Source organism: Falco punctatus, assembly GCF_963210335.1.
Source record: "Falco punctatus genome assembly, chromosome: 10".
Taxonomy (NCBI): domain Eukaryota; kingdom Metazoa; phylum Chordata; class Aves; order Falconiformes; family Falconidae; genus Falco; species Falco punctatus.
The window spans coordinates 20,028,767-20,047,957 of NC_137590.1; the positions used below are offsets into that span (position 1 = coordinate 20,028,767).

The following is a 19,191-nucleotide window of genomic DNA, read 5'->3' on the forward strand; positions in this document are numbered from 1 at the left end:
GACATGAAAAAGCTTACAAAGTTGTATCTCATTTAAGAGGCCTCTCAGCTACCCCATGTTTTATGAATAAATATAAGTTGGAAAAAAAAATAACCCCAAAACCTTAAATGGAATGATCTGATCCATTCAGTGGTCTTTAATTCATTATGCTGCAAGTTTACTGGCAAACTACAATCAGATATTTAAGAAGCATTTGGTGTGCAATGGAAAAAGCTGAATAGCTTGTGTTCTACCAACCATTTAAAAATAAGCTGATGCACAAAAACCATAAAGAAATTTTGAAAAAAAGAATTCACTGTTTTCCTACATCAGTTCAACATTAGAAGGTTTGTCTTTTTATTTTTTTTCCAGTTAAAAAACAGTTGGGACTAATCTCAGTAATAGTTTCCTAAAAAAGACACAGAACAGCAACTCCTCACTGGACTGCAGTTTATATAGTTATACTGGTATGGAATGTTTCTAGGCCTTGACTAAAACTGCTGCTTCTAGTCATCAGCATCGTTTCAAGATGTCTGGTGTGTAATATTGTCTTTGCAAGCTTATCACTTTTCTCAGTAAAAACATTTCTCATTTGCGCTCGTCACACAACACGGAAAAGTGATATTACCACCTATTTGTATGGAGTTTCAGATTATTTTACAACTAAGTCAAAGCATCTGACTACAAGTTCTCAAAGTTCAGTTGTGATACAAAGTAGAAACGACCCTCAAAGTGAAAACAACCTTCAGTTTTGTATACAACAGTTAAAACAACATGTAGCTGTTCCTTAATTTCACCTTTCCACACATTGGAATCATTTGATGAGCAATACTTAACGTATATAGCACTTTTCTTCTTGCACGTGCTACAGAATGCAACAGAACTACCAACACCTCTATGGAGGCAGCTATCAATATATTCTCCCCACTGCAGAGAGAGTGCATGTGCGCAAAAGGTAGGCACAAGTGATTTTCCAAAGATTACACCACAAGTATGTAGTAAAACTTGAATAAGACTTGGTATCTTCCAGCTCCTAGTCTTATGCCATTCCATTTATACATTGCTGCCTTGATGAAAAGTAAGTCCATAAAAAGAAGTTTCCCAGAAGTCACAGCTATTAGGGTAAAACACTAAAAAAAACAGGAGGAAGGTTTACATCTATTCAGGAAAAACAAATCTATCGGGGAAAAAAACCCTCAAAACCTTATGAAATGTCACCCCATCACATTAAAATTGTTTCAGTCGTTGAAAACCAGTGTTCCAGGATACAATTTTTATAAACATGTTTTATTTGTCTTGCTTATACCATTAGAACTGTAACTGCTGGCTGTCATTTCCCTTAAAAGGGGAAACCAATTCAAACACATACTGGTGCTTTTCAAAAGATAGCGATTAAAAGGGCAGCAGCAGCGGGCATTTGAGATTTCTTAAAACCTTCAAAGGCTGCAGGAAAGACAAAAGGACATGTGACCAAAAGTGTTATGATTATCCATTAAGAGATTTCCATCAGTACCGGCATCAGTTATTTAGGTGATAATACAGCAAGGTCAAGTATTAGTGACAGACAATGTGCAAGTCATAAGGAATGGTAAGAGAATACCAATCCTTACAAAAGTCATTGCTATCAAAGAAACTTAAGTGTCTCAAAGAGATATCTAAATACTTCACATCAAATACACAGTGGCCATCCAGATTATATCTCACATTTGTTGCAAAATTTTTTCAAGTGCCAAATCAAAGCTTTTTTTTTTTAATAAAAAAATAATTACACAATTACATTAGCAGTTATGCAAGTGATCTTAAATCCTTAGCCACAGTAAATAGGGCCCTGGTGATGAGGAGTGCTGCAGCTAAGGGTGCTTCTTTGTCAAAAACTGGCAGAAGCCTGTTTGTCTATTTAGGGAAATACGCATCACTACGCATCTTTAACTGTTCAGTGCCTCAATTTAGAAAGAAAAAGCTGAAATGCAGTTACTCTACCAAGCCACACTTCACCTTTTCCATCCTTTCATGGGAACATTTAAGTTTTGTCAACTGCCACCACAGTAAATCTTTACAAATTTGCAGATTTTATCCAAATTTGTTACATCACTTTTATATGTCAGAAGTGAGTCTTTGCTTTTTCCTGCAACTTCAGTTAACCATGGAGATTGGATCACCCTGAAAATTGCCTTTTTCTTTACTCTTAGCAAGGGTGAGGAATCTGAATCTCATGTGCAAGGCTCAAGATGATGCTTAGGACAGAACATGCAGAGTAAACGTTGTTTTGTTCCTTTCAATATCCAGGTAATATAAAGCTGGCAACTGTAGTCCTGTCATTATGGGTAATGAAAATAGTCCCTTTACAACAAACTTCCTGTAAGGGAGAACAAATAGATAATAACTCTTCTGGTAACATGTATAGTACACTGGCCAGCGTTGTTTTTGGCGTTTTATGTAATCCAATGAATTAGTTTAATTCACTTGCTGAGCATTCATTTGAGGCATCCCTCTGTTTGGTCTTGGGGGCCCTCCACGACCTAGAAAACATAAAAAGGTTCTTGAATTATGCATGAAGTCAGGTTATTAAAAAAAAAAAATACGCTAAAAGCTCTGGTTCTAACTGGGAAAGAATTCCCAGGTGCGTATCCGGATTATATATGGTTCTACAAGCTCCTTCCAATCGAAACTCAAAAGGATGTAACTTGTCTTTACAGTTTTCAGCTTTATCACAGTACTTGTCTTTCCCCAGACCTTCAACGCTATAATGACTTCAAGTAAAAAGTTTTGCAGTAAAGGCAAAGATTTACTGTAATTTAAATGTAAGTACTGTGAGTTAACTAATCATGTTTTAACTTCCATTCTTTTCTTCCTTCGTTAAGAAAGAGACTGCCTGTAGCTCACACTCTCAGTATATGAGAACTGCAAATCACTTGGGGAATCCCTGTCACATTTGCCTGTACATCCCTGACAATAAAAGATTTTTCTTCATTAAAGTAGTGCTTCCTAAAACATGTTCTGGGTTTCACCACAGCCTAAGACTAGACTGAACTTCAGACCACAAGTCCACACTATAGGTCTTTCAGTACCAAGAGAGTCAAGGACAGAACTCCTCAAAACTGAGCTACTGCACAAAAAGCTGTGGTTACGTAGGCAGTGCCAACATACAGCCTCGAGCTGTCCTCACTGACAGGCCACTCTGGTGAAACCTTAAGATTCTCATGGAAAATTCTGTATCAGAGTCATCAAATTGCTTAGGCTAGAAAAGACCTTTAGAATCATTAAGACAGAAGACAGTCTCATGACTACAAATCTACTAAAAAAAAGAAAAAAGTCTAACTGTGGAAATAGTGTTGAGAATAAAATTTAGACGTTCCAACTACAGCCTCATTATGTAAGTAGGGTTTTTTTCTTGTCTTCTCAGAGGAACATGTGGTAAAATCTCTTATGAAACTACAGGACAACACAGCTCCATAAGCTAAAATCAAAAAATCTACAGGATCAAGGAACAGAGAAGCATGGAGAGAAGTTTTGTATCCTTAAATGAAGAGGCCTCCAAAATAGACGCAGTAGGAAATCTTTCAGTGCAACAGAGTAATATACAATTTCGAAAGCTGACAGTCAGCTCAAGCCCAATGTCTGCTGCATAAGCAAGTCTTGCTTGCAAACTACTAATGCACCTAGTAAGCAGATCTTAAGTCATGATAAAACAAAACAAAAAAAGGCTTTCCTAAGGCTTTCATTAATCAAAAGCTACTAAATAGTTCTACTACATTGGAAGTGTTGAAAGCAACTCTTGTTTTAACTCCTTTTCAAAGAATATCATTCAACAGCCAACTAAAATTCCATCCCAAGTTCAAAGTATCACAGTAAAATTCAAGTCAGAAGGGACCTCAAGAGGTCCTCCCAAGTTCAACACCTGTTCAAAAGCAGGGTCAACAACAAGGTCAAGGAAAAATAAAGCTTATTTTCTTATTTTTCAATTGTGACCCTCTGCATAACGAGTGAGGTGACTTTTTAAACCCAAAACTCCATAAGATGGATGAAAAAACTTCCATTCAGCACAAATCAGTTATTCACTACTGAGGAAATTACCTCTAGGAGCTCCACGAGGTCCACTTTGTCCAGAGCCACGTTTGAAATTCTGTTGATATCCATCCTGAAACAAAGAAATTTAAGGAGTTAAAACATAAAACCTGAGCATTTTGTTATGTTTCAGGAAGCTATTAATTGCCAATAAAATAAGGAGCTTTTAAAACAATATGCACTGACAAAAGACCTGTGACTTCAACGTACAGCATTTTATTATTTTAAATTAATCTTATGAAAATAAAATGTACAATGACAAATTATCTCCCCAGTTACAGGATATGTTGTTCAATATAAATATGAAATGTAAATAGATGTATTTAGTGTTCAAATTTTTCTAACTACACCAAGGCCAAACAGATGGATTTTCTGAAGGACCAGTCAATAAATGAAATGACATTCTAACTGCAGGATCAAAATCTGCCATCTCGTTTGCCTATAAATACTTGTTTGGGGATACACAGAGTTCTACATTTTCAAGTCAGTCTAAGCTTTGAGCTAACAGTGTAATTCCTTCAGAACAACAAAATTCTACACAAATTTCAAGTACCAGCATGGCAGAAGACAGGAAATACCCAGCAAGTCTGGGAAGTTAATTTCCATGGATTTAAGTTCTTCCTTAAATTTCTTTCTCAAAGCTGAGAAAATAATTATATTTAAGAAAGTGTTCTTTATAATTTACTCAACTTTGCTCTAGTTCCTTGACTAATTCCTTTAGAGGTCAATCAGTGAAACAGAACACATTTCCCGTTTCTAACCAGCCATTTAACAGCCTACTATTTCTAAATATCTGTTCAGTACCTGAAACTGTCTTCATTAGCAATTAAAAGAAAAAAAAAGAATTGGATAAGTTTTCGCTAATAGCTTTGTTTGAGTGTTTTCATTGACAGGTACTTCTTCCTTCTATTTCAAGAAGGTCACAACATAACTGTAACTTACCCGCTGGTAGTTTGAATAATCCCGTGGAGCATTAAATTGGGGCTGTGTGTAACCACTGTTTGGAGTGTTGGAAAAGGAAGGACGGTAGCCATCATATCCTCCTAAGGAACAGGGTACAAGTCTTTTACTTGGAAATTGTAACTTTTCACTTTATGCTACCATATAAAGAAAACTAGTAACAGCATTTTACCTAAACCTGAGGGAAAAGCCCTTCACTAAGTACTGTTTACTTGCAAGTCAAGCAAATGTTTGCAATGTCAGTGCTAGTATTATTACAAGAAACAGGAATGAAGAGCTAGTAAGAACTGGGAGAAGATAGCAATTCAATGTATTTCTCAAGTAATTTGAGGTTTGATTTATGTAACATTCAATCCAGAGCTAAACATTACACTAGGATCTAAATATAACTGCTGCAACCTACAAGGCCACAACAGCCAACTGAAGCAAGAAGCTGCTCCCGAGCCAAGACCCTTCCGAGTGCTGGGAACCATGTCCAAGGATGGCTCCAGTCCCAAGAATCTACCGCCTGGAATCCAGATCAATTTTAAACAGACAAGTAGTGACCACCGCATTCCCTACCACAATCACTTGTATTATGCAGGTTTCTCCTCTACCCTCCAACCACAAGGGGAAGAGAGCATGGCAAACGCAGACAGTACTGTATCCATTACTTTAATCCCAGAACACCTGACAAGGAAATAATCTCTCTCTCCCCATTCTAACACACACATCTTTGTAACATTGACAGCCACATACAGTAATCTCCAGGAATCATGAAAGTTCTCTTTATTTACCCAGAACTGCAGTATAATTCCTCCACTCCTATTAATTCCCCTCAGAGTAATGACTTTTGGACGTTTTTGTTCTTGTTATTTCTACATTATCCAGCTTATTATCCACATGATGCAACACAGAACTCTAAAATATACTGCTTCTACCATAACTGGAAATTTAAGAACACTTTTGAAGTATTAATTGGCACCTGAATTCCTCACTTTATGGTTGTGAAATTGTTGGATATTTCCATGTTTTCTTATTTATACTTGCAGTAGATGCCTAATCAAACTAAGACTAAGCCTTCAGCACAGAAAGAAAAAAAATATGCTGCTTTGCTTACATCCTAGTAGGAAGACTGACAAAACACCTAAAATTTCTGTTGCTTAAGTTGGCTAAAGCAAAGTGAATTTTTCCTACAAGTTTAAATATCTTACAGAGATTCTATTACAACATAAAAACAGCGGGTCAGTTTAACACTTGGTATCTTGACACAGTTTCCAGAAAGAAGTAAGTAAAAGTCAAATGAGAGTTTAACAAAGCTGTTTACCTCTAAATCCATTTGCCGGTCCCCTGTAACCATTCATTAACCCACGAGCCCCACGTGATCCACCACGAGACACTCCTCGACTGTTATAGTAAGGCTGACTGTTACGTGGAAATCCAGTATTCTGTTGGGGAGGTTGCTGGTGGTTACCCGCCACTTGATGAGTCTGGTCCGGGGAACCATGGTAAGTACCAACCACTATATTGGAATTGGGGAGTAAAAAAATTGAATTATAGAAGCCTATGTTTCTTAATTTATGTTCCCACATACTCAAAGCTCTGAAAAACCACTGAACACATCAATAAATGCCCACCCATTCAAAGAAAAATAATTAACTCAAGTTTATATGTCAAGATAACCAACAGTATCGGAACAACCCAGAAGTAGTAGAGTTCATTTAAGTCAGTGTCAAGAAGTCTCTACTGTAAACTTAGCAACAAACATTTCTAATGCAAGCACAATTTTCCTGTGCCATTTCAAACTCTTCAAGAATCAGCAACACGTACTCTAGAGGAAAAAACCCAGCATGAGTAAGTTAACTCCCTTCTGTACCTTCCTCCTCCCTGAACTGGCAGAGAGCCACAAAGAAATATCTGCTTTCACTAAAATTCTGTTAAGTGTAGCTGTGCAGACTAAGGTAAGGTTGATGAGAACAGTCTAACAGAGCTGACATTCTGACTGTACAGGCTGGGACATTCTACAGAACATGTAAATCAAAAGGCAAGAGCAGGATGGATAGCTTGAGACTGTGCATCTCTGAAATAAGACATGCCACAACATCTTCACTTCACAGGAATTGCAAGGAATGAAGTGGATTACAAAAGCAATCCAAGGGTTAGAGGCTCAGCAAGTGCAATAAAAGATGGAATTCTGTATGTAAGAGCAAAACAGCTGTAAAATTTAGCTCAATACCAAATGCTGAGGCAAGATCTCAAATTAAGTGTTACGTCCTCTCGTATGCAAGAGAATCGCCCAACAGGGAACAACTTTACATCTACTGCACTCAGCCACAGAGCACCACAGGGCTTTTGCATAGGTCCTCCTCCCTTCTCCCAGTGTGCAGATTTTGTTCTAAAGCCACTGCATTTTCTGTGTATCAAGAGCTCCATTTACTGCTACAGTAATTTTTTTATTACCGCATGGCCCACCTTCCACATCAGCATCCCCCAGACATACTTTCTGCCTTGTGCCTGTATACAGCTCAAAACCAGTATAGATAAAACAAAAATTTGGTTCTCCCTCTTCTTATTCACCCACCCCAGTATCCCAACTTGCAAAGATGACAAATTTCAAGGTCATGATCAGTTATAAAGGATCAAGCTCTTTTTCTTTACTCCACCTCCAACACTTGTTAGCACTTCACCCTCGTCATCTCTGTCTTTAGTCCTTCACTCAAAATCCCTCTCTGCATCTGCAAATTTTATCTCGGTGGAAAGGAGAGTTCTGGGTGAAGAACAGCTTTGTACATAGACTCTATTTTACTGTTTGTTTGGTTCTTTGAAGTTGCTAATTTTGAAAGTATTCTGCTTGTTATATTCAAACCACGGCTAACTGGTTTTAGCAACAGGTTCTAGATCTTTGTGAACCTTACATCTGTGAGAAGCAGCCCCTACTTGCTCTCAGTTGTAGCTATTTCCTTTCTAAAATGTAATCTCAGGTAGTACAACCTTTTTTTAAAGCAAATTTATGGAACATCCAATCTTAACATCAGCAGAGCAAGTAGTCCACTATACTGTGGACTCAAATGGCAAAATTCTTCTAATAGCTGGAGATACATATACTGAATTTCAACCCTCGTTGGATATTCAAACCAAGACAGAATAACAAAACCCAATTATTTTTCAGGGGAAGGCTTCACAAGACTAGAAATGTTTGAGAACATGTGACATGCTTTGCTGCACCACCTAGGACTTCACAGCCTGACAGTCTGCTCTGCTGAGGCTACTACCATTTTAGTTTTTGCTAAGATAAATTTACCCGTCTGGAGTTGTTCTTGCTGAAGATCTGATTGCTCTACTGGGTGAGGCTGATTGGAGAAACTCTGGTTGTAACTGGCCTGGTACTGGTTTTGCTGCTTAAGGGTTTCTGGCTCATTAACAGGAGGAACAGGTGCATTCATGTTGAATACCTGTAACATTAGAAAAATAGCTCTGGTCCAATTATTTTTTTACATTTCTTCATCACATCACACAAAGAAGCACGCAAGTCTGAGAAACATGAGTATCACATTACTGTTTATTTAATTGCATGACTGATTCCAGTGTTTATTTAACAAAAAAAGGAATGGCTACCAAAATACAGAGATTCAGTATGAATTTACTACTTACTGTTTGCATGGATTGGAATGGAGCTGCATTAACATTGATTCCGCTGCTATGCAAAGGCTTGCTAGATCCAGCCTGGAACACCTGAGGCTGGGATGCAGTGGGAAGCGATGATGATGATGGGGTCTGGTCTGCATTCAGTGACATTGAAGCCTAATTGAAACAAACAACATTTTAGCAGTTTTTGAGTAATACCAAAACCTTAAAAAAAAAAAAAAAAAAAATCACTTGGGGGGCAGGGGAGGAGTAACAATGTCTCAGGTTCACCTCAAAAAATGAGTGTTTTCTATTTCAGCTGAACAGCCTCATTCACAACAGAATAATAGGAAAGGAAAAACCTAGCATGCTCCCTCATTAACTTGAAACACAACTAGAAAGAATTAGAGGGGGGAAATGAACAAGTGTCTGTGCTAACTGCTAGCCAATGTGAAGAACTAAATCCCATTTCCTAAGCCAACAACACTGATGCTGGCACGCTACTTCTAACTAAACAATCTTGTAAATTAAGCGTCTTCTTACTATGAAGGACTTACTGGTCACGAACAGGCTCAAATTTCTGAAATGAAATGGAACTGAAGTGGACCTACCAATAGGTAACTAAAAGTTACAAAACTTTATTTATAAAAAAAGCATAGACTAACATTTGATCACACCTGCAAGCAGAGTCCTTCCCACCCCTGTGAAATCTGACTTGCCTGAATCTGGTCAATTGATTCTTTCTGTGGCCGTTGTTCTGTTGTGTGAGAAGGCTGATACATGGGTTGGGAGGCTGTATATCCCTCACTTGTAGAAGAAACCAAGGGAACCTGACAAAATAAACCCCAAAGCCCCCAAAAGTCAGCTGATGCTCACACACGGTTTTATAAAAAGTATCAGAGAACTCTGGAATGAATGGTACTCTCTAGTAAAAAGTAGGTATTCCAGCAAATCCCTACAACCATTAAAAAATAAGTACTTTTTAACAAGAAGTTTAACCACCTCATCCTGACATATTCTAATGTGCCATACCACCCACCCCCTGCCAGACTGTGTTCTGTGGGCATTTCTGAATCAGCTGGACAGGCATTTGCTTTTACTAAAGAACACATCCTTCTCCTCACTTCCTTATGCAACCTCAATTACTGTAACACAAAAGATGGGGAAAGATAGACAGAGGGAGCAAGAAATATATAAAAGTTTAAATGAGAGAACTCCAAGCTCACACAGAAATAGAGAAGTGCTGGTTTCCAATGGACCAAATTCCCTCATTTTAAAGCCTCTGCTCCCCTGCACAGAGTCCAGTGACAACTCTGACCAGCAAAGCAGAGGACTTCGCATTTAAGGCTACTGGGGACTTTAAGAGGCAACTGGTAACGACTGATGGGTGTCTTCACATCATCTTGTTGAACACTCAAAAGAGGTAAGTTTAGCTACTGCTTGCAAGATCCCCAAGAGAATAAGGAGCAGCACTGGCTGAGATAAGGAAAATAAGAAAAAAAAAATCCATTGGAGTAACTGACAGGCATAATTAACAGTAAAATAAAAGCTAATGCAGAAGGAACTCTGCCAAAAAATTATTCAGCACCTACAAACCAACAAAAAGCACTGAGACTACTAGCACTTCAGGAGGTACATACAGAGGACACTCAAAGAAAAAGCCCACATTCCTGTTTCTATACAAACAAGTGACTTAAAACTTGCAGATTCTAAGCTGGAAAGATAAAGCAAACAATTTACACTACCATTACTCTGAGATACACAATCAATCCAGATTTTTCTTTTGGTTTTCAAATACCTACAGGGATCAGATTCATTACTTGAGACCAGCAGTCCTTCAGAGATGCCACATAAGCTTAATACAAAATCAGGAAGTTCTTGAATACATAATTTCTACATTGCAAAGCAAGTTTAAGAGATCCTACTTAGAAATTTTTGGCAAAGCTCAACTGGAAACCACACTCAACTCATTCTGACTGCTCTACAACTCCAGTATTAAAATACTACCCAAGCAAACAACTGGGAGTAATCCTTAACAGAACAAGTGAAAAAACAGGCCACAAACTACAGTTAATCCATTAAGTCTATTTGTGGTCTGACACCCACTTGAACAGATACAGACTGCCCTTTAACCAAGTTATTTTGGTTTTGGCATTTCTGTTGCAAATAAGCAGATAAAGGACAACTTGTTTCTATCCAAATTAGAAATATTACTACACATGGTTTAACATGAAAGAGAACGTTACTAGACAAAGGTTGACATGTCCAATTATTAGTCAATCTTGAACAGAATGCACTCAGAAACCTCAAGTTAAGCTGCTGTATTAGAGTAGGACTACACAAAACAGTATTCCTAACGCCTTCCTCTGAATCATAAAAAAAACCCCACTTAATACAGATTTTAAGTGATGGCAGCCTAACGCACAGGCATGTGGGAGTCAATTTGTGAAATTAAAATCATATCCACATACTGAATTTAAAGACTTGAGGTGAGCCCCACAGCCTGAAAGAACTGGCAGCTGCCGAGAAGTTCACACTAGGCCATTAGAATGAGCAGCGCAAACTGCAACTGCTTCCATGCTTGTGCCCTTCAGTTTAAGAGGCCTCTAGTTAGAAATGCAGTTTCCTCAGTAAACTTGTACTACCACCTTGAACCTGAGTTTTCCAAACAAGATAATGACCGATAAAACTCCCTTATAAAAAATATGCAATGTCTGCAGAGCACAGAACCGTATATAGTGATGCTTATAAGCAACAATGCTGAAGAGATAAGGGAGATAACCAATTTCCCAAAATCAGAACTTCAGCTTTTTCTTTTGAGTTTCTCATATTGTTAGGAATTAAATCCTATTATAACATCAATGAAGCCTAAAATCAATTTAAAATCCAAAATACAATTTAATAAACATTTTACCTGTGTAGCTTCTGGTTGCACAGGAACTTGGTTAGGCTGGGCAAGTCTCGACTCAGCATGAACTGAAGTAAAATAATTTCACTTACTACATAGTACAATCAAACCTTTCGCAGAATAGCATTACCACCTTATCCAATTCAGTTATTTGAGAGTTGATCATCGCAAAGATGATTATCCTTTTAGCATGGCAAAGCTATACTCAAAATACCAATTACAATTTCCATGCAAAGGACATTTTTTCCAGTTGTCCAAAATTATCCAACAATTTCCAAAAGACTAAGCAAAACTATTTTGCCCATCTTAAAAAAAAAAGTTTATAAAGTTTCACATTTCCCAGCAAAACCTAGAAGCACGTGAGAATCACAAGTCTATGAATAGTATGCTTCAGATGTACAATCACATTTCTGAGAAAAATCACACTTTTATCAATTACTTGTGATGACCCTTTCACTATGTAGCAGTAACTGAAGCATTTCTAAGAGACGACTTGACTTGCAGGCTTCCCCAATATTTATGTTTAGGATTTACCATTACAAACCTGGAGGGCAAACCATTTGTGGCATGTCCAAATTCTGTGCTGGATTCATGGGCTGTGCAGATACAATTGCAGGATCAAGTGTTTGGTTCTCAAACTCCAGCATAGAGTCCTGGGGTAGGAATAATAAAATCAAATCCAACTTACTGTATTTAAAAAATATTAACATCCAGAATACAGAAACAACCAGGTCACAATAAAGGAAGTTTAGCCCACAGTTACAACTGCTGGTCTTACCATACATTTAAAGCAACTAAGATACTAAAAATTGCAAAATGTATTTAGCACAATAAAAATTCAGTCCGTATATACACGTTAGAGCTTATCTGACCAAAAGGTTAACTGGAGGGAGACTTTAACAGCCAGACAGAATAAGCAGCAAACTATTCTTGATCATAAATCAGCACTTTGTATGAAGAAACACAAAAAAGAATGTAAATAGTATATGCCTCACTTGTTACCAAGGTGTCTGTCTTTGTGGAAGACAAGAAGCTTTTTCTGATGTATTCCATTATCTCCTAATGTTTTTCTAGTTGTTCTAACTTTACAGGTTAAAAGAGAGCCTTCAAGAAGCAACCCAAAAAGTATTGTCTTCATGCGTTGTATAATTTTTTTTGTAACACAAAATTTAGAACTAGCTTACAGAAAGGGTATTTTGCAGCTGGTCTGGCTTAAGCAGAATATACTATGGCACCCAGTGATGCATGACTTTCTGCCTTCTCTGTAGATGTAGTACAAAGGACTGAAAAGCTAAGTAACATTCTAAGTGTACTCTAACAGCAATACAGGTTTGCAGGCTTTAGATGAGGATCTTGCCATACAGCGCCATGTGGTTTGCACAACCACTGTATCTTTCAAATAAACTACAGGAGACTTTAAATCATGACTAACAGCCAGAAAGTGCCATTTTGTGTCTTTGGTTCTAGCTTCACAGTAGGGTGGGTTCGTCATACCTGCATGAAGTTATACGGGCCCTGCATCTGCGCCATAAGGTCCTGTACTCGCTGTCTTCTAACAAGAGGATCTGCTTGAGCCACAGTAGTGAGTGTGTGAGGTTCAGGAACTGGAGGAGATGTAGCTTGTGTCTGTTGCTGCAGCGAATTTACAACCTAACAAGAAACAAGCAATCAACTGAAATTTCAGCTTAAGAAAAGATGTCACAGAAGTGAGTCGGTAGTTCTTGAAGTTTATGGCTGTTGCCTAATTCATTATTGACTTAATTACTACAGTGTTCTTGAAGGAAAATACTACATCCCCCTACAGTCATGCCAATACTGGCGGCCAGCTTCTGATCTGAGGACTTCACAGCATTAGTAAGTTCAGATTGTACTCTATTTTCTTTCCATCTACTCCACTCCCCATTAAGAACAGCGCTAACAAAGAATTTGTTCAATATTACAAGCATTTTTTAAGAGCAGAATTTGAGACAGCAACATATCAACATTTGGGAATTTAAAGAAAGTCAGGGAAGAATAAGTTTCAGAAATATGCACAGGTGGAGAACGATTATCTTCTCATACCTTTTTGGTAAATTAAGAAATTTTGGGTCTCTTAAGACTTCATTTTTAATTTTCATAGCCACATCTAGACCCAAATTCTCAAGTGTTATGCTAGCTAGCTGATCTAGGGTCTCAGAGAACAGCAGGCAGCATTGCATGACGGAAGGATCGCAAGACAGCACCATGGGGGGACACCAGAAGCCCAGAAGCAGAAGCACAGCTCATAGTGGGCAGGAAAGCTCAGTTTTACTAGACATATTCCAATTTGGTGCACATAAACGTACGAACAGCAACATGCTTTCAAATATCACCTTATCAAAGACAGCAGAGCAACCAGGAAAGCTGAACATGAGCATCTAAGAATATCCATCATCAAACAGTTTGAAAACAGTGTTACAAGGATGGTCGAGTTGAATGAAGTAGCACTTTCATGTTCCTAACCAGTTTTGCTCTTTAGGCAACTCCCATAACACAAAGTGCCATTTTCAATTTGCATTCATGTCAAGAACTGTCCTTTAAATACAAGATTATTATCAATGACTTAGACATCTATTGTTTCTCTGTTCCCCTGAGCTTTTCATTAATAATAATCTGCCAGATGAACAGGTAAGCCTTTAACTGACAGCTGCACAGGATATAACTTAGCACACATACACCTGAAAGTTTCAGTTGTTTCATGTGAAATACCTGGTTTCTTATTAGAACTGCAGAAGACAAGATTTGTGTACAGCGGTCATGACAAGTGACAGAACAGTCTTATTTTAGACCAGTTCTATAATCGCAGGTCCGAACTTTAAACTTCAACTCCTGATGTCCACCCTCAAAGCATGTAAAATGTTTTTATTTCTCAAAGAAACCTACAGCATCTTTCAGTATGCCTACTCCTTGCTCAGATTTACAAACACTGTAAGTAACATTCTGCACATGCAATTGCCTCCAACTCCAATGACTCCTTGACCAAATCCCTAGCCATCAAACAGAAAAATTGGGAAAAAAACCCCCAACCCAAAAAGCCTCAAAAAAACCTAACAACACAAACCTACATTCCTCTTCAAGATTCCCTTCAGATCCACATCTCCACTACCACCCATCTGAAGAGAAGCAATCTGAAAATTCCCATGGATGTATACCCTAAGGCTGTCCACAACAGAGAACAAGCACAACTGCTTTACTGTTACAGTCCCTGAACCTCAAATTATGGACTGTTTCCAAATTAATGAAGAATTAAGCCCTGGGAGGGCAATTTTTTTTTTTCTGAAAATGTTATTTACAGCACATATATAGACCTCTTGCACATTACAAAGTTTAAAAATGGAAGTAAAAAAAAAAAAGCAGCAAGCCAGATGACTAGGTGAAACTTGAGAGATAAAACCAGCAGCCACTCATCTCCTACGTATTTATTACCAAAAACATTCTCAATTATTTGAGTATTATCACTCAGCTTATGAAATCCAAGTCATTCGTAACGATTCAGTATCTTCAAGAAAAAAACACCTTGACAGAATAATCAAGAACACAGAACAGGGGCAAAATTTTATCAAGCATTTTCCTTTTTCACAAGTAGTACAGTACTAACTGCAGATGGTACTTAATGTTTTATACTGTCTTTTTCATCTCTTCAATGTCAAAAGGAACTGTTTATGGCCTATTCCTTTGGTCTTATTATCACTACTAGGTACTTAGATGTATTATAATCACAGTAGGATGAAACTATAACAAATACTCAAATTTTGTGTATTAACTTGCTGAGGGACAGGACGTAGTTCCAACCTTAACAGCTTTCTAAGTCTGCTGCATGAAGAAGGTACAGAGACCACTCAAATATAGGGATCATTATTCACAAACCAAATTATCACCTGACCATACATTTCCATTCATCTTGGGGGCACAGCAGCAAGGTGAAACTTTTGTTTTACAAGAGCTGAACCCCTCTGCAGAATAGTATCACTTATCAAATTCCATGTCCACCTTCTGACACCCTGCCCCTTGACCTTTTCAGCAGGCAGAGCTGCCCAGACACAATCAAAGGAAAATGACAGGCTATAGAAGGCCAGGGGGCAAAGCAGGAGGAAAGGAGAAGTAAAAACAGAACGAGACCACAAACCAACGAGAACTAATTTGTATTCTGGCAGTCACAGAACAGTTTCCAATTCTACAAAATACACATCTATACAACTGAAGTTCCATAAGCTAAAGCACAGAGAACTTTGAATACAAACAGAAACAGATTCAGGTACTCGTCACAAAGGAAGCAGTTAAAATATAATCAATCAAACAAACAAAAAAAACAACAAAAAACCAAACCCCAAAACAACAACAAAAGTAACCCACAAACAACCCCCCCACTATTGCCAATAAAGCACATCTTCACCAAAATTAAAACGTCACATAATCCAAATGCAAATACACTTTGAAAATTCACAAGCGAATTCTTTAGTTTAAAACTTATGGAAGGCCCATACAGAAATGTCATTGTGAGACACCATCACTTCTCAAACTATAAACATACCATACCACAGAAATCTTGAATGTACCACATCTACTGGAGGGTTACTGAAAAAGAGATGAGTTTGTGATAGCCTTCCTCTTCATAACAATCATGGAAATCTTCTGCATAAATGTTCTCTTTCCAAATACTATCAGCTTCCAAAATTAACAGCTATCATTCACAGCTCTTCACTATATTGATGCCAAAACTATCTCCAACTAAAGAGCACAATGTGCATCATCATCATCTTCCCTAAAGACAGTTCAGTTGCATTCCCACGAGAAGTGGGATTTTGGTGCCCATAAGAACAGAAAGAGTCATCTCAAAGACAGTTATTCTCAATTTCCCCTTTTTGTGTTATATCTGAGAAAGTAATCTTCTTAATGATGAAGAAGCAGTCTTCAACTCTAAATTTTCCTGAACTGCTCATTCATACATAGTCCAAGAAGTTGGGACAGGAAAGACAACTGACATATATATTCTTTGTATTGCATTGTTCTATGCAAACAAAGATGAACAGAATCCAGATTTAGCAGACTAGTTCAGACATGGAAAATGAAGCATTTCTGAAATCAGTCTGATAAACTACAACTTGAATTATTTTACCATACCAATACAGTTACTGCATATTATTATACCCATGAGGAAGTGTCTTGAGTTTTCAGCTGCGCAATATACAGCCTTACAGCTTAAGAACAGAGGGAAGCACAATAGGCTTCAATTGTAAGGACATTTCCTATACTCCCGTGTCTTCATCCGTACTACCTAATAGTAGGAAACAGAAAGAACTGAACCTCTAACCTACTCTGGACAGTTGGTAGAAACGCAGATGTAATCTGGGTATATTCAAGACAGATAGAAGCCAATCAAGCTAACTTTAAAATACTGTGTCTTGTAAGAATACCCCAATCAAGCATGACTTTACTGTGTGTTTTTGGAGGGTTTCTTCATGTTTTTTATTTAAGGGATTTCTTAAATCACATTCAATAGCAGTGATATTTTAGAGGTTTTTAAGTAAGGGAATAGAATACTATGACAAGATTCTACCAAATCATTCACATACACGGCAAAATTGTCTAACTCGTTCTAGAAGTCTCACACCCATCCTAAGTATTATTAAACCTCTTAGTGGTCTTCAGGTACCATAAGATACAAATTTCAGCCAGATCAAATATAAAATCATGTGGATTAGATTGTAAGATCAAAATGGCTGCTCTCTTTTTCACCACTTGATGGAACAACGAACAGTTACTCCACTCCTACACTTAAAGAGCCTGAAGACACCAAGGAAGAGAGTGTAAAAGAATTGATCATCTGTAAGTTGCTGCTGCAGAAGGCTAAAATGAATCAAAAAATAAGTCTCCAGCACCTGAAAGATACTGCTCATACCTGTTCCTAACAGAAGGACACAACCCAAGTTCCAACATACCGAACAAGTTAATGACTCCATATGACTTGTCCTTTCCAGTACACGAAGAACACAAGTTCTAGTATAATAAAATGATGGACTTGCACATGTAGTTAAGTCAAAAGTCTAGATTACTAGACTGGGAATGGATCCCAATAGCAATATACCACAAACATCACAATGAACTATCCCTCAACTGCAAAGGTGTAACAAGTTAAATAACGAAGAACTACAGTTTTTGAATGCAGAGGTGTAAATACAAGCATCTTTTAACATCAAATTATGTGCACAGGAATCTGGAGTTGATATTAGTTGAGACACTACTTTTCAGCTCCCTCTGCATGGAACGGCTCAATGAAATGCCTAAGTACACCATGCTGTCAGCAGCTGGGTAGATAAACGTAGAGTTCTACATTTGTAGCAAAGTTATCTTAAAAAAAAAAAAAGCTCTAGAATCTTTTTAAGTCTTTTTAAGCCTACGACTCTTAAGGTTTCATGTTTCCAAGCAAGCCATTATTGAACAAAAGCAAGTTCTCTGCAAACTTAGCCAGACTGCATTGTTTTTATTTTAGGTATTCCTGAGCTGAGTATGTAATTGAAGAGTGAGTAGTGATTCCAAGCCTACTTAAATATATGTAAATATATTGGGGGAGAAAGGGTGCAATACTAAAACCTATCATGAATTGTGAGTCAGCGGAAACAGGGATTGCAATTTTACCTGCAGTACACAAGATCTTACCTCAACCGTTTCAACTGTCCACTCATCTACCTGTTCCTTCTCACTACTGCTGAACTGAGTCTCTGCCATGAATTGTCTGTTTACATACTAAAATAAAAATAAGAAAGGGTATGAAAGTAAAAGTAAGTGGCATTAAAGCTATACAAAATGACAGTCTTTCCAGTGAATACTACCTCAGTTGATTCAACTTCAGTTGGTTCAGTAAATTCTTCTGCTGCATCAGGTTCTGTAAGAAAAATACCATTTATGTGAAAAAAAAACCCAAACCACAACTACATGTTACAGACCTAGAAGACACGAAGTCTGATGAAAAAGTCTCCCCCAATACAAGTCGAATTTTAAAAAAGTCTGGTGCATTTTTGCTATAGTTATTTACCAAACCCATTTACTTCAAAGAAGTGTTCTGGACTACTGGTACACAGAAGTACAGCTAAGTGTAAAACTGAATGGACACACATTTACTCCTGAATGACATTAATACCGAGTTACTAGAAGCTTGCTATACATTAAGGAAAGAGTCGCCCTGTCATACATCTTCAAGGGGATGGGACTTTGATTAGATCTGAAATTAAAGCCTCAGTATCACTGACTTGTACCATTAGATTTGTTTCTGAACCCAGAAGATATTCGACTGTACAAGGTAGACAAAAAAGAAACTTGTGTCTTGGAATGAAGAAAACAAAAACGTCAGGACATTAACAGAGAATCAGCAATAACAAAGATCCCCAGAGTTTTGAATTAAAAGGAAAAAATCGTATTAAATTCTTGCTATGAAGAGTTATGTTCAGCTACCCCAAATTTCCATCTTCTCCACAACATATTCAAAAGGGAAAAAAGGTCATGGTATTTTTGCAATGTTTGGTACCACATTCTCAAGTTTCTTAAGCATGTAAACATACTCTTCCCCTCTAAAAATGGACATGGACTAAACTGGTGGGAACCACTGAAAATGGAAAAGCCTCAGGCAACAGTGTGTATTTATATATATATACACTATCAAT

At 37.6% G+C, this 19,191-nt stretch overlaps 1 protein-coding gene across 3 annotated transcripts in view; it reads right to left on the bottom strand.

Annotated features, from left to right (window-relative positions):
• Positions 1-1,245: 1,245 nt before the first annotated feature.
• The window catches only part of CAPRIN1 (cell cycle associated protein 1), a 35,764-nt gene continuing 17,818 nt past the window's right edge, over positions 1,246-19,191 (bottom strand). The window contains exons 8-19 of one of the 3 annotated variants that reach the window (XM_080404907.1): positions 18,364-18,416; positions 18,191-18,277; positions 13,010-13,165; positions 12,060-12,168; positions 11,522-11,583; positions 9,327-9,437; positions 8,635-8,784; positions 8,285-8,435; positions 6,311-6,505; positions 4,987-5,087; positions 4,054-4,117; positions 1,246-2,498 (exon numbers count right to left, since the gene is read on the bottom strand). In XM_080404907.1, the coding sequence (XP_080261033.1) occupies positions 2,434-2,498; positions 4,054-4,117; positions 4,987-5,087; positions 6,311-6,505; positions 8,285-8,435; positions 8,635-8,784; positions 9,327-9,437; positions 11,522-11,583; positions 12,060-12,168; positions 13,010-13,165; positions 18,191-18,277; positions 18,364-18,416 (1,304 nt within the window). In that variant the 3' untranslated portion in view covers positions 1,246-2,433. The remainder of the gene's footprint in view (positions 2,499-4,053; positions 4,118-4,986; positions 5,088-6,310; positions 6,506-8,284; positions 8,436-8,634; positions 8,785-9,326; positions 9,438-11,521; positions 11,584-12,059; positions 12,169-13,009; positions 13,166-18,190; positions 18,278-18,363; positions 18,417-19,191) is intronic. The other 2 variants (XM_080404905.1, XM_080404906.1) reach the window with 2 other exon arrangements.